The following is a 12,656-nucleotide window of genomic DNA, read 5'->3' on the forward strand; positions in this document are numbered from 1 at the left end:
CATTCTTCGCAATGTTATCCATAATTTGTTATGATCCACACAGTTGAATGCCTTTGCATAGTCAATAAAACACAGGTAAACATCCTTCTGGTATTCTCTGCTTTCAGCCAGGATCCATCTGCTATCCCTGGTTCCACGTCCTATTCTGAAACCAGCCTGAATTTCCAGCAGTTCTCTGTCAATACACTGCTGCAGCCGTTTTTGAATGATCTTCAGCAAAATTTTGCTTGTGTGTGATATTAGTGGTATTGTTCTATAATTTCTACATTCGGTTGGATCACTTTTCTTGGGAATAGGCATAAATATGGATGTCTTCCAGTCAGTTGGCCAGGAAGCTGTCTTCCGTATTTCTTGGCATAGACAAGTGAGCACCTCCAGCGATGCATCTGTTTGTTGAAACTCCTCAACTGATATTCCATCAATTCCTGGAGCCTTGTTTTTTTGCCAATGTCTTCAGAGCAGCTTGGACTTCTTCCTTTAGCACCATTGGTTCCTGATCATATGCTACCTCTTAAAATGGCTGAACATTGACCAATTCTTTTGTATAATGATGCTTCCTGAGTCGTTTAATATTTTCCCCATAGAATCCTTCAGTATTGCAACTCAAGGCTTGAATTTTTAATTCGGTTCTTTCAGCTTAAGAAACGCCGAGCGTGTTCTTCCCTTTTGGTTTTCCATCTCCAGCTCTTTGCACATGTCATTATAATACTTTACTTTCTTTTCAAGCTGCCCTTTGAAATCTTCTGTTCAGTTCTTTTACTTCATCAATTCTTCCTTTTGCTTTAGCTGCTCGACGTTCAAGATCAAGTTTCAGAGTCTCCTCTGACACCCATCTTGGTCTTTTCTTTCTTTCCTGTCTTTTCGATGACCTCTTACTTTCTTCATGGATGATGTCCTTGATGTCATTCCACAACTCGTCTGGTCTTCAGTCACTAGTGTTCAATGCATCAAATCTATTCTTCAGATGATCTCTACATTCAGGTGGGATACACTCAAGATCATATTTTGGCTCTCATGGACTTGCTCGGATTTTCTTCAGTTTCAGCTTAAACTTGCATCTGAGTAATTGATGGTCTGTTCCACAGTCAGCCCCTGGCCTTGTTCTGACTGATGATACTGAGCTTTTCCATTGTCTCTTTCTACAGATTTAGTCAACATGATTTCTGTGTGTTCCATCTGGCAAGGTCCATGTGTATAGTTGCCATTTATGTCGGTAAAAGAAAGTATTTGCAATGAAGAAGTCGTTGGTCTTGCTAAATTCTATCATTCGATCTCCAGCATTGCTTCTATCACCAAGGCCATATTTTCCAACTACTGATCTTTCTTCTTTGTTTCCAACTTTCGCATTCCAATCATTAGTAATTATGAATGCATCTTGATTGCATGTTTGATCCATTTCGGACTGCAGCAGCTGATAAAAATCTTCTATTTCTTCATCTTTGGCCCTAATGGTTGGTGTGTAAATTTGAATAATAGTCATATTAACTGGTCTTCCTTGTAGGCGTATGGATATTATCCTATCACTGACAGTGTTGTACTTCGGGATAGATCTTCAAATGTTCTTTTTGACGATGAATGCAACACCATTCCTTTTCAAGTTGTCATTCCCAGCATAGTAGACTATATGATTGTCTGATTCAAAATGGCCAATACCAGTCCATTTCAGCTCACTAATGCCTAGGATATTGATGTTTATGCATTCCATTTCATTTTTGATGATTTCCAACTTTCCGAGATTCATAATTCGTACATTCCAGGTTCCGATTATTAATGGATGTTTGCAGCTGTTTCTTCTCATTTTGAGTCATGCCACATCAGCAAATGAAGGTCCTGAAAGCTTTACTCCATCCATGTCATTAAGGTTGACTCTACTTTGAGGAGGCAGCTCTTCCCCAGTCACCTATGGAGTGCCTTCCAACCTGGGGGACTTATCTTCCAGCACTATATCAGACAATGTTCTGCTGCTATTCATAAAGTTTTCACCAGCTAATGCTTTTCAGAAGTAGACTGCAGATCCTTCTTCCCAGTCTGTCTTAGTCTGGAAGCTCAGTTGAAGTCTGTCCTCCATGGGTGACCCTGCTGGTATCTGAATACTGGTGGCATAGCTTCCAGCATCACAGCAACAAGCAAGCCCCCACGGTACGACAAACTGACAGACACGTGAGGGAAACAACATGTTACATTAGAAAAATCTGCTGCAAAAGACTTGTTTAAACTGTTAAAAAGCAAAGATGTCACTTTAAGGTCTAAGGTGCATCTGACCCAAGCCTTGGTATTTTCAATCGCCTCATACGCATACGAAAGCTGGACAATGAGTAAGGAAGACCTAAGAAGAATTGACGCCTGGCAAAGAGTGCTGAATATACCACGGACTTCCAAAAGAATGAACAAATCTGTCTTGTAAGATGTATAGCCAGAATGCTCCTTAGAAGCAAAGATGACGAGACTTTGTCTCACATACTTTGCACATGTTATCAGGAGGAACCAGTCCCTGGAGAAGGACATCATGCTTGATAAAACAGAGGATCAGCGAAAGAGAGGAACCCTCAATGAGATGGATTGACACAGTAGCTTCAAAAATGTGCTCAAGCATAACAACTTTGAGGATGGTGCAGGACCAGGCAGTGTTTCCTTCTGTTATACATAGGGTCATCAAGAGTTGGAATGGGCTCCACGGCACCTAAGAACAAAATGTTAGCTATATCTTCCTTGAATGCAATCAGAAGAAAGTTGTGCCAAAATTAAAGCCATTATCATCTCTGACAGTGTAAAAATACTTACAAAAAAAAAAAAGTTGTTTGTTTGATTATATAATTTACATTAAGACCAGGACCACTTTTCAATATATTAAAAATAACACAGAGTTAAAGAACTAGAAGGAAACTTCAGAAGTTAACAAGTACATTCTTCTGTCTTTAAGTAGAACTCAAACTATCTTAAACAAGTAAATTATTATTCTAATCTCAAAATATCTCCTGAGGAGATTTTATAACATCCCTTCCCACTAAGCAGAAGAATCTAAAAATTCTTTTTGTCTAACTCAGAACCCTTTTAATACAATGTTGGCATACAGCAAACATTATTACCTAGACAACAGCCAGTTAAGGGCCTGCATTTACTTAAGGTACAGTGAGGCCCTAGCATGTACTCAATTCCATGTCTCCATTGAAGGAAGCAGGAATGTAAAGGGCTCAAAGTCCTGCCTGTTTGGCTCCACTGGCTCCAACCCTGTCAGCCTCCTGGCTTTCCCCCAGTGACCTATCCTCAAAGTTTCTCTCACATAACTAAGCGTTGACTAACATTTTTATTTCACTTTGGTTGGTTAATCTATAACATTTTTATCTCCCAATCCCCTCCACCCAATTACCTCAAGTAATCAAGAATTCATTTATACATCAGGTGAGTATAAATATGTAACTAGAATATATTTTTTAAATATGAAAAATATTACTTTGGAGTTGGAGGGCTCACACTTCTCAATTTCTAAATTTATTAGTATGGTACTGGTATAAGGGCAGACATATATATCAATGGAATACAACAGAAAGTCTAGAAATAAACACTTACATATATGTCCAGCTGATTTTTGACAAAGGTTCTAAGACTATTTAATGGGGAAACGGCGGTCTTTTCAACAAAATGGTACTGGGAAAACTGGAAATCCACATGCAAAAGAATGAATTCGGGCCCTTACATTACACCTAATGCAAAAATCAACTCAAAATAGATCAAAGAAAGGGATATCATATAAGATGGTAGAGTAGGAAGCTCTAGAGGTTGGTCCCTTCACTAAAACAACAACTGAACTAGAAATAGCAATTGGAATCAACTATTTTGGAACTCTGGAACCTAACTGGATGCTTACATTAACCAGGGAGTGCATTACAAAAGGATAGGGTGATGATCTCTTCTAGGTGAGCCACATGCACTAACTGGCTACCATCCCCCATTTCTTTGCCCTGACATGGTGGTGGGGATGGCTGTGACATTACTAGAGCTGCTGGATGGTGAATTTAAAGAAGAATTAATATCAATATTTTTCAAAGTCTTAAAAAAAAAAATAGAACAGGAGGGAACACATCCTAACTTATTTTATGAGGCAAGCATTATTATCATGATACCAAAGCTGGAAAAACACATGACATAAAAAAAAAAGCTATAGGCCAATATCTTTTATGAATATAGATGCAAATGTCCTCAGCAAAATACTAACAAACCAAATTCAGCAGTATATTAAAAGGATTATACACCATGACTAAGTGGGGTTTACTCCAGGAATGCAAGGATGGTTCAACGTATGAAAATCAATCAATGTAATACACTACATTAATAGAATAAAGGGAAGAAAAACACATGATCATCTCAATTGATGCATAACAATGCATAACAAAGTATTGGACAAAATCCAATACTTTTTCATGATAGATAAAAAACAGTCTTGTTGCAACATGGATGAACCTTGAAAATATTATGCTAAGTAAAATAAAAATAAGCCAGACACAAAAGAACAAATATTGCATAATTCCACTTGCATGAGGTACCTAGAATGGGCAAATTCATAGAGGTTTCCAGGGGTTGTGGGGAGGAGGTAATGGAGAGTTATTGTTTAATGGGTATAGAGTTCCTGTTTGAGACGATAAAAAAGATCTGGAAATAGATAGTAGTGATGGTTACACAACACTATGAATGTACTTAACGCCACCGAATTGTACACTCAAAAATGGTTAAAACGTTAATTTTAAGTTATGTATATTTTACCACACAATAAAAATTTCCAAAAATGCATTATTTATAAAAGAAAGAAAGAAAATTCATAAATTTTCTAAATTTATTGGTACCTTTTACAAAAGAAGTATATTGGAAAGTCTTTTTTTCTCCTAGTCACAGACAATTTCATTAACAAAGTTTTATCTTCTTCTTGAAGACAGTACTTGTCATGGATTGAATTGTGTCCCCCCAAATTATGTGTCAACTCCGCTAGGCCATGATTCCCAGTATTGTGTGGTTTTCCTCCATTTTGTGATCTGATGTAATTATCTTCCATTTTGTGATGTGTTGTAAATCCTAACCTTTATATATTAATGAGGCAGGATCAGGGAGGGGTTTATCTTGAGTCACACCCTTATTTGAGTCATGTCCTTACTTAACTCACACCCTTACTCAAGTCACACTCTTGCTTGAGTCATACCTTTTATCTTACAAGAGATATAAGGACAGAGAAAGAAGCAGAGAGGAGATGGACCTCACTACAACCAAGAAAGAACAGCCTGGACTGGAATGCATCCTTTGGACCCAGGGTTCCTGCACTGAGAACTTCCTAGGCCCAAGGGAAGACTGATGCCAGACACACGACACATGGAGATCTCCAAGGAATGCCAGGCCAACAGATGTTGAAAGGAGACAAGGACCTTCCTGCACAGCCAACAGAGAAAGTCTTCCCTAGAGCCAGCACTCTGAATTTGGACTTCTAGCCTCTTAAACTGTAAGAAAGTAAATTTGATTGCCAAAGCCATCTACTTGTAGTATTTCTGTTATAGCAGCACTAGGTACTAAGGCATAATTTGGTACCAGAAGAGTGGGTTGCTGCTCTAACAGATACCTAAAATGTGGAAGCAGTTTTAGAATCGGGTAATGGGTAAAGGCTGGAAGAGTTTTAAGGTGCGTAATAGCAAAAGGTTAGATTTCCTTGAAAAGACTGTTGGTGGAATTATGGACATTAAAGGCAATACTGGTGAGGGTTCAGGAGGAAGTGAGGGGAGACACAGAGAAAGTCTCTATCATCTTATAGAATACATACGGTGCAAGCAACAGAATGTTGCTAGAAATGTGGACGTTACATGTGCTTCTGGTGAGACTTTAAAAGAAAATGATGAACATGCGATTGGACAATGGAAGAAGGGCAGCGTTTTTTAGGCAGTGGCAAAGAACTTGTCAGAATTACGCTGAAATGTTTGGTGCAAGGTAAAACTTGTAAGCAATGAACTTTAATATTTGGCTGAGAAGATTTCTAAGCTAATCTTAAAGGGAATGTGTGGCTTCCCCTTTCTGCTTATACTAAAATGCGAGAGGGAAGAGATGGGCTTAAAAACGAACTGCAAAATGAAAACAAAACTTAAAGATTTGGAAAATTCTATTGTACAAACTAAGGACACGTGTCGTAGATTTTTCACCAAGGACATGGGTACATAAACTTTTGTTAAAGAGATTAAGCCATCAGTTTAGACTGAAGGAAACAGAAAGGACAAAAGGAAAGAAAACTGTCTGCCTCTTGGAATTCTACAGCAGGAAATAGGCCAAAGGAGCTACATCTGTTGTTCTCCAAGAAAAGGACCATCCTGGGAGCAGTTCAAAGATCAGTAGAACTGTTGGAAGGAGCACAGGAAGTCAGGCCTTCTTGGTTTCAATAGGCAGGGTCACAGTTTCCTAGATCTCAAAGGATGGGGCCACACCCTCCTAGGTTTCAAAGAGTCGGATCTTAGCCAACTCAGTTCCAGAGTATGGGGCTGCCATTAAGGTGTGCCAGGGGGATGAGGCCGCCGCCCAAAGCCAAGGGGACAAGGCTGCCATGCCCAAGGGCAGAAGAACAGAGCCTGCCAGGGCTGAGGGGGTGGAATTGCCACTCAGATGGACTAGGAGAATGGGGTCACCCAAAGCTGAGAGAGCAGAGTTGCCATCTCAGTGGGCCTGGAAGGAGGAGCTGAAACCCAGGGCTGAGGGGATTCTACCAGAACCAGAGAGCATGGCCAACACCCAGAGTCTAGAGGGCAGGGCCACTGCCTAGATGGTCTCAGAGAACAGAAGATTATTTTCAAGCCTTGAGAACTAATGTAAATTATTCTGTTGGGTTTTAGACTTGCTTGGTGCCTGTTATCCCTTATTTCCCTCCAATTTCTCCTGTTCCACTATTGTACTTTGGAACCAGGTTACTTGCAATCTAGATTTAACAGGTTCACAGACGGGAAAGAATCTTGTCCCAGGATGGAATACGCCTCAAGTCTAACTTATATTTGATTTAGATGATTCAGAAAATGAGATTTTAGACTTAGAATCTATTGAAGACTTTTGGGATGATATGACGGAGTGAATGTGTTTTACACGTGGCAAGGACATGAATTTGGGGGGCCAGAGAGTGGAATGTCATGGATTGAACTGTGCGCCAAAAATATGTGTCAATGTGACTAGGCCATGATTCTCAGTATTGTGTGGTTGTCCTCCATTTTGTTTTGTTTTGTTTTATTATACTTTAAATGAAGGTTTACAGAACAAACTAGCTTCTCATTAGTTAGTACTCGTATTGTTTTATGACACTGGTTAACAAGCCCATGACATATCAACACTCTCCTTCCTCAACCTTGGGTTCCCTATTACCAGCTTTCTTGTGCCCTGCTTTCTAGTCCTTGCCCCTGGGCTATTGTGCCCCTTTAGTCTCGTTTTGTTTTATGGGCCCATCTAACCTTTGGCTAAAGGTTGAACCTCAGAAGTGACTTCATTACTGATCTAAAAGGGTGTCCAGGGACCTGGGGTGTATCTTGACAAGAGGATGTGATTCAATTCAGACCCCTACTCAAATCACACCCTTGCTTGAGTCACACCTTTTATCTTACAGGAGATAAAAGGAGACATAAGCAAGCAAAGAGCAGAAGGACCTCACTACAACCAAGAAAGAAGAGCCAGGAACGCAGTGCGTCCTTTGGACCTGGAGTCCTTGTGTTGAGAACCTCCTAGACGCAGGGGAAGATTGATGCCAAGACACATGGAGATCTCCAAGGAACACTGGCCCACAGGTGTAGAAAGAGAACAAAGACCTTCCTCCAGAGCCAACAGAAAGAGAAAGCCTTCCCTAGAGCCAACACTCTGAATTCGGACTTCTAGCCTCTTAAACTGTGAGGAAACAAATTTCTATTTGTTAAAGCCATCCACTTGTGGTACTTCTGTTATAGCAGCACTAGATAACTAAGACTGTACTTTTTTAAACTAAAAACTCCTTGATGTTAGGGGCTAGTTCTCAGTTTTTATATCTGGCACACTTCACTGGACCCTGTTACTGTGACATGACCAGTGTAGGAACTGAAAAATGTCAATCATGTTGAACCGAAGCAATAGAAGATCAAAAGCTTTGCCTTACATGATTGTTGCATTCCTCCTCCTCCTCATCACAGTCTAGGCCTTGATGGGCGATCTCAGTAGTGTTGTTCTCCTGAAAGACGTTGTTCTCCAAATCAGACACTCTGGTGACCTCAGTCGTGACTTTTACTTTCATGCTGTGAAAGCCAGTGGAGACCAATCCCACTTGCAAGTTGACAGGCTCCCCCTCAAATAGTAGGAAGTGTGAGTTCACCCCTTCTTTAAAACCAGGAGGTTGGTAATCATTTGGGGTCACTGCAAAATGAAAAGGACAGAAATCCATAAAATAACGAGCGTTTCAATAGAACAACTCATATTAATCTTTCATTTGTAGCAACAGACATCTCTTTCGGGTACTCATAAAATCCTATTTACATAAAATATTAGTTCAGCACTTAAAGAATTTGAACTCAAGGTCAAGAAGGGAGAGTGCTGACATGTTGTAGGGTTGGTAACCAATGCCACAAAACGATATGTGCACTGTTTAACGAGAGTCTAGTTTGTTCTGTAAACCTTCATCTAAAGTACAATAGTAAAAAAAAAAGAAAGAAAAATTTCACTAGAGGTGTCCACCTACCCTCATTATAGTAGTGAAGTTTCATCGTAAGTATAACATCATTAGGAAGGGGTCCAAGGTTCTGCATAAGTATATACAATTTACGGATCAGTAGAACACTGGCTTTCTTAATATCTTCACTGTTTGTCCCACTTTCAAAGCTTGTACTGGTGCTACAACCACAGAGAAAAACAGCATACTTTTCAATCATATACAATATTGACAATATATCCCAAAACAGAACAAAAATTTAGACTATATGATCAAATAAACATAAACATCAGAACATTTTTGAGGCTATTTTTAGAACGTAAATTAGTAACGTTTTCAACATGTATACAAAGAATATAGTAGCAGCAAGTTCCCCTAAAGTATTTTAAATATGATCTGATTTTTAAAAATTTTATTTACAAATAACCAAATACTATAATAGTGAGAACAATGGATTTGGAATTAGGAGACCTGGTATCTAATATGGAGCCCTGCTAGTGCAGTGGTTAAGAGCTCAGGCTGCTAACCAAAAGGTCAGCTGTTCGTATCCAGCAAATCCTTGGAAACCCTGTGGGGCAGTTCTACTCTGTCCTACAGGGTTGCTATGAGTCAGAATCAACTCGATGGCAATTTTTTTTTTTTTTCTGGTATCTAATATTGGCTCTGCTGCTAACTAGCTGAACTACCTCGGTCAAGTCATTTAGATACTCTAGGTCAGTTGGCTCATTTGTGAGACAAGCTTACAGACATTTTTGCACTTCCCCAACTATTAAATCAATCACCAGCTCTGGGCCTTTCTACCATCTGGTTATCTCTCAAAGGCATACCCTTCTCATGTCTTGCATGGATTACCACAATGTCTATCTAACTATTTTTCCTACTTTCATTCTTGTCCACACTGCTAAACATTCTCCTTTTTTTTTTTTTTAGTGCCATCATACCACTGCCCAAATACTATTCCTAATAGGGAAATCTGCTCGTGTCACTTCCCTGCTTAAAATTCTTCTATGACCTCCATTAAACTTGAGAATGGTGTGTACTGTGCCTTTCATGACCAGCCCTGCCCTCACCTCCACCTGCATCTGCAGTTACTACCAGTTTTCTCTCACTCATGTGCATTTGCATACGCTGCTTCCTTTGCTTGAAATGTACTTTTCCTACTTCTCTTCCTGACTCTCCTGAATTCATCCTTTAATACCTAGCTCATGGTCACCTCTTCAAGGAAATCTTCCCTAATAAGATCCACGTTTTATGCCTCAAGATAATTGTTTGTCTGTTTCCCACCAGACTGTGAGTGGCTGTATCTTTTATCTCCGCAATACCTAGTTTGGGGCCCTGCTACAGTAAGTACTCAATAAACATTTGTTTAATTAATTCAGGAATGAACATATTAGACTAAATTACCTCCCAAGTCTAATAAGTTTTCTCTTTCCAGCTCACATTTCACATCTGAGTAATTTCCAAGACAGACAATATATTTGCACAGTGCCTTATGCATAGTACGCACTCAGCACTGAAAAAATAATCCTAAGTAAATGAACTGTTGGGTATTGTTCTAACTGATCTTTGGAATCAGTGTGAATTTATAAAGCAAACATTTATTAAGTGAATATATTATCTCCTTTCTCAATTGTGAACAAACTTAAAGCTTTATGACCCTGATTTAACCAATCTGAATATAGGTAATATAGGTAATGAGAATGAAGGGTTATAGCCATGTAGCTCGTGGGATGCTTCAATATACATCAGTAAAATCATATTCAGAAATCCCCTGCATTCTTCTAAAAGGGAAATTATGTTTACTGTGGAAGAGTTGATAAGGTAATTTTGTGGGAACAATCCTTTAAACAAATGCCTACCTTTGGTTTCTAGGAAATTAGTAATATGCACTACCTTTGGCCATTTTTGTTTCAGTCCTCACCTCTTGGGATGTGTGCCCTCAGAGCAAAAGACATCAATCTGGTCATAGTCTTGTTATTACTACTTATGTTTGAGTTTTAGAGAGTAAAAGACAGCTGTTTTTTATGAGATATATGTATGAAAAGTACTGTATAATCTGTAAACTGCTATATAGATGATAGCTAATGATGATTAATATCATTTTAATTCTCATTTCCAGAACTTACCTCCTCTTCACACTCCTAGTGTTGTCTGTAAGTTTTACAAATGAGAGGATAATTTAAGGAGATGAATCTTGGAGAGAGGTAAGTGGTGAGACAGAGCTAATAGTAGGGAAAACTGAGACTGAGGCCATGTTTCTCTTCAGTCATTCCTCTCAGTAGCTCCTATCCCCCTAAATCGGAGTGCTCTACCATCCAGGGCAATGGGACCCCGGTGGCACAGTGGTTAAGCATTTGGCTGCTAACCAAAAGGTCGGCAGTTCAAATCCACCAGCTGCTCCTTGGAAACTCTATGGGGCAGTTCTACTCTGTCCTATAGAATCGCTATGAGTTAGAATTGACTCAACGGCAGTGGGCATTTCACCATCATCTCGCCCCTCTGCTTATATTCCATCTCATCAGCTACCCTTAGCTCACTAACTTTCCGGCTGATCTGATGACCACATCCAAAAGCTACTCGAAGAGGAAAAAATGTTATTCCTCAAAAAAAAAACATCTGCACTGGGGACCTACTGAGAAAATGTCCTTGTCTTTGCTCCTTAATCCACTCATATATTGAAAACTTAGAATTTTAGATTTGATAGGAAAATGCAGTGCTTTCTACCCTCTTCCATACAAGGACATACATAGAAAATGATATTTGTATCGCAGGGACAAGCAGATGAAACCATTTGCATCTGTTGGCAAAAAATTCAGGGATTTCATCTACCGGAGGCCCTGCCTGGCTATACTGAGGGCTGAGAAGATCAATATCTTGATATAGAAATTGAGAAACTTTGCGTTAGTGGATAGAGCCTTATGAAGTTCTTCAATCAGCACCATGTACGCAAACTTATTAATGTAATTTCCACTGCTGTGCCTCCAAAGGCCACCACCATCATCACCACTACCATTAAAAAAAAAAAAAATTTTTTTTTTTTACACAAACTTATTAATATAATTTCCACTGCTGTGCCTCCAAAGGCCACCACCATCATCACCACTACCATTAAAAAAAAAAAAAATTTTTTTTTTTTTTTTACCATTAAAAAAAAAAATTAGGTACCATTTATTGAGTGTTTATTAGGTGCCAGGCATGGGCAAAGCTTTATACATGTATTAATATTTAATAATCACTGTGACTCTATAAGGTAGATATTATTATTACCTCCATAGTGCAGCTAAGAACACTAATATGTAGGGAGGTTGAGTTTTATATCCATAGTTATATGGCCAGTAATTATCAGAGCTAGGGTTCAAAGTAGGTCTTTCTACCTTGGGACTTAGAGCTCTTAACCACGAAACTTGTCTTAGATCCTACAAACACTACCATTGAAGAGAAGAAGGAAAGAAGGAACCCTCTACTCCCACTAGCTTTACCTGTGGATTTCAGAAATTAAAAAAAAAATTTATTACAGTCCCTTTTTATAATAACGGTTTTTTTTTTAGAGTTACAGGAAGTTACAAAAGAAGTACAGGACATATCTCTGGTTTCAAGAAGCTTATGTTTACCTCAACCCCATATATTTATCATGTTCATTAAACAATTATAGATTCTACCTGTCAAAGTCCATAGTGGCTCCTTCTTTTGCGTATTTGAATTTGAACTGGTATATCTCAGTCACTTTCTAGGAACATCGAATGGAACAGAGAAAGAAATTACTTTAAAAAATAAAGTCAGAATTTCACCTGATAAGTAAAGAACATTTTCATTGTATACCTACTATACTGAGTTAGGTGGCAAATACTACCATCACCATTTATTATTTTAGCTGGAGAAACTAGTGCATGGGGTCAAGCGTTTGACCTACTGTAGGTAAATGACAGTGGAACCAGTTGAGAAAACATTCATTCATGTAACAAATATTTATTGAACACCTACTTTG

General features: G+C 38.9%; 1 protein-coding gene across 1 annotated transcript in view; it reads right to left on the bottom strand.

Moving 5' to 3' along the window:
* HORMAD2 (HORMA domain containing 2) overlaps nt 1–12,656 on the bottom strand; it is a 123,527-nt gene that overhangs the window by 53,386 nt on the left and 57,485 nt on the right. The window contains exons 8-10 of the mRNA XM_023559244.2: nt 12,331–12,398; nt 8,702–8,853; nt 8,126–8,379 (exon numbers count right to left, since the gene is read on the bottom strand). Coding sequence (XP_023415012.1) covers nt 8,126–8,379; nt 8,702–8,853; nt 12,331–12,398 — 474 coding nt within the window. The remainder of the gene's footprint in view (nt 1–8,125; nt 8,380–8,701; nt 8,854–12,330; nt 12,399–12,656) is intronic.

The sequence above is a fragment of the Loxodonta africana genome, chromosome 19 (assembly GCF_030014295.1).
Source record: "Loxodonta africana isolate mLoxAfr1 chromosome 19, mLoxAfr1.hap2, whole genome shotgun sequence".
Taxonomy (NCBI): domain Eukaryota; kingdom Metazoa; phylum Chordata; class Mammalia; order Proboscidea; family Elephantidae; genus Loxodonta; species Loxodonta africana.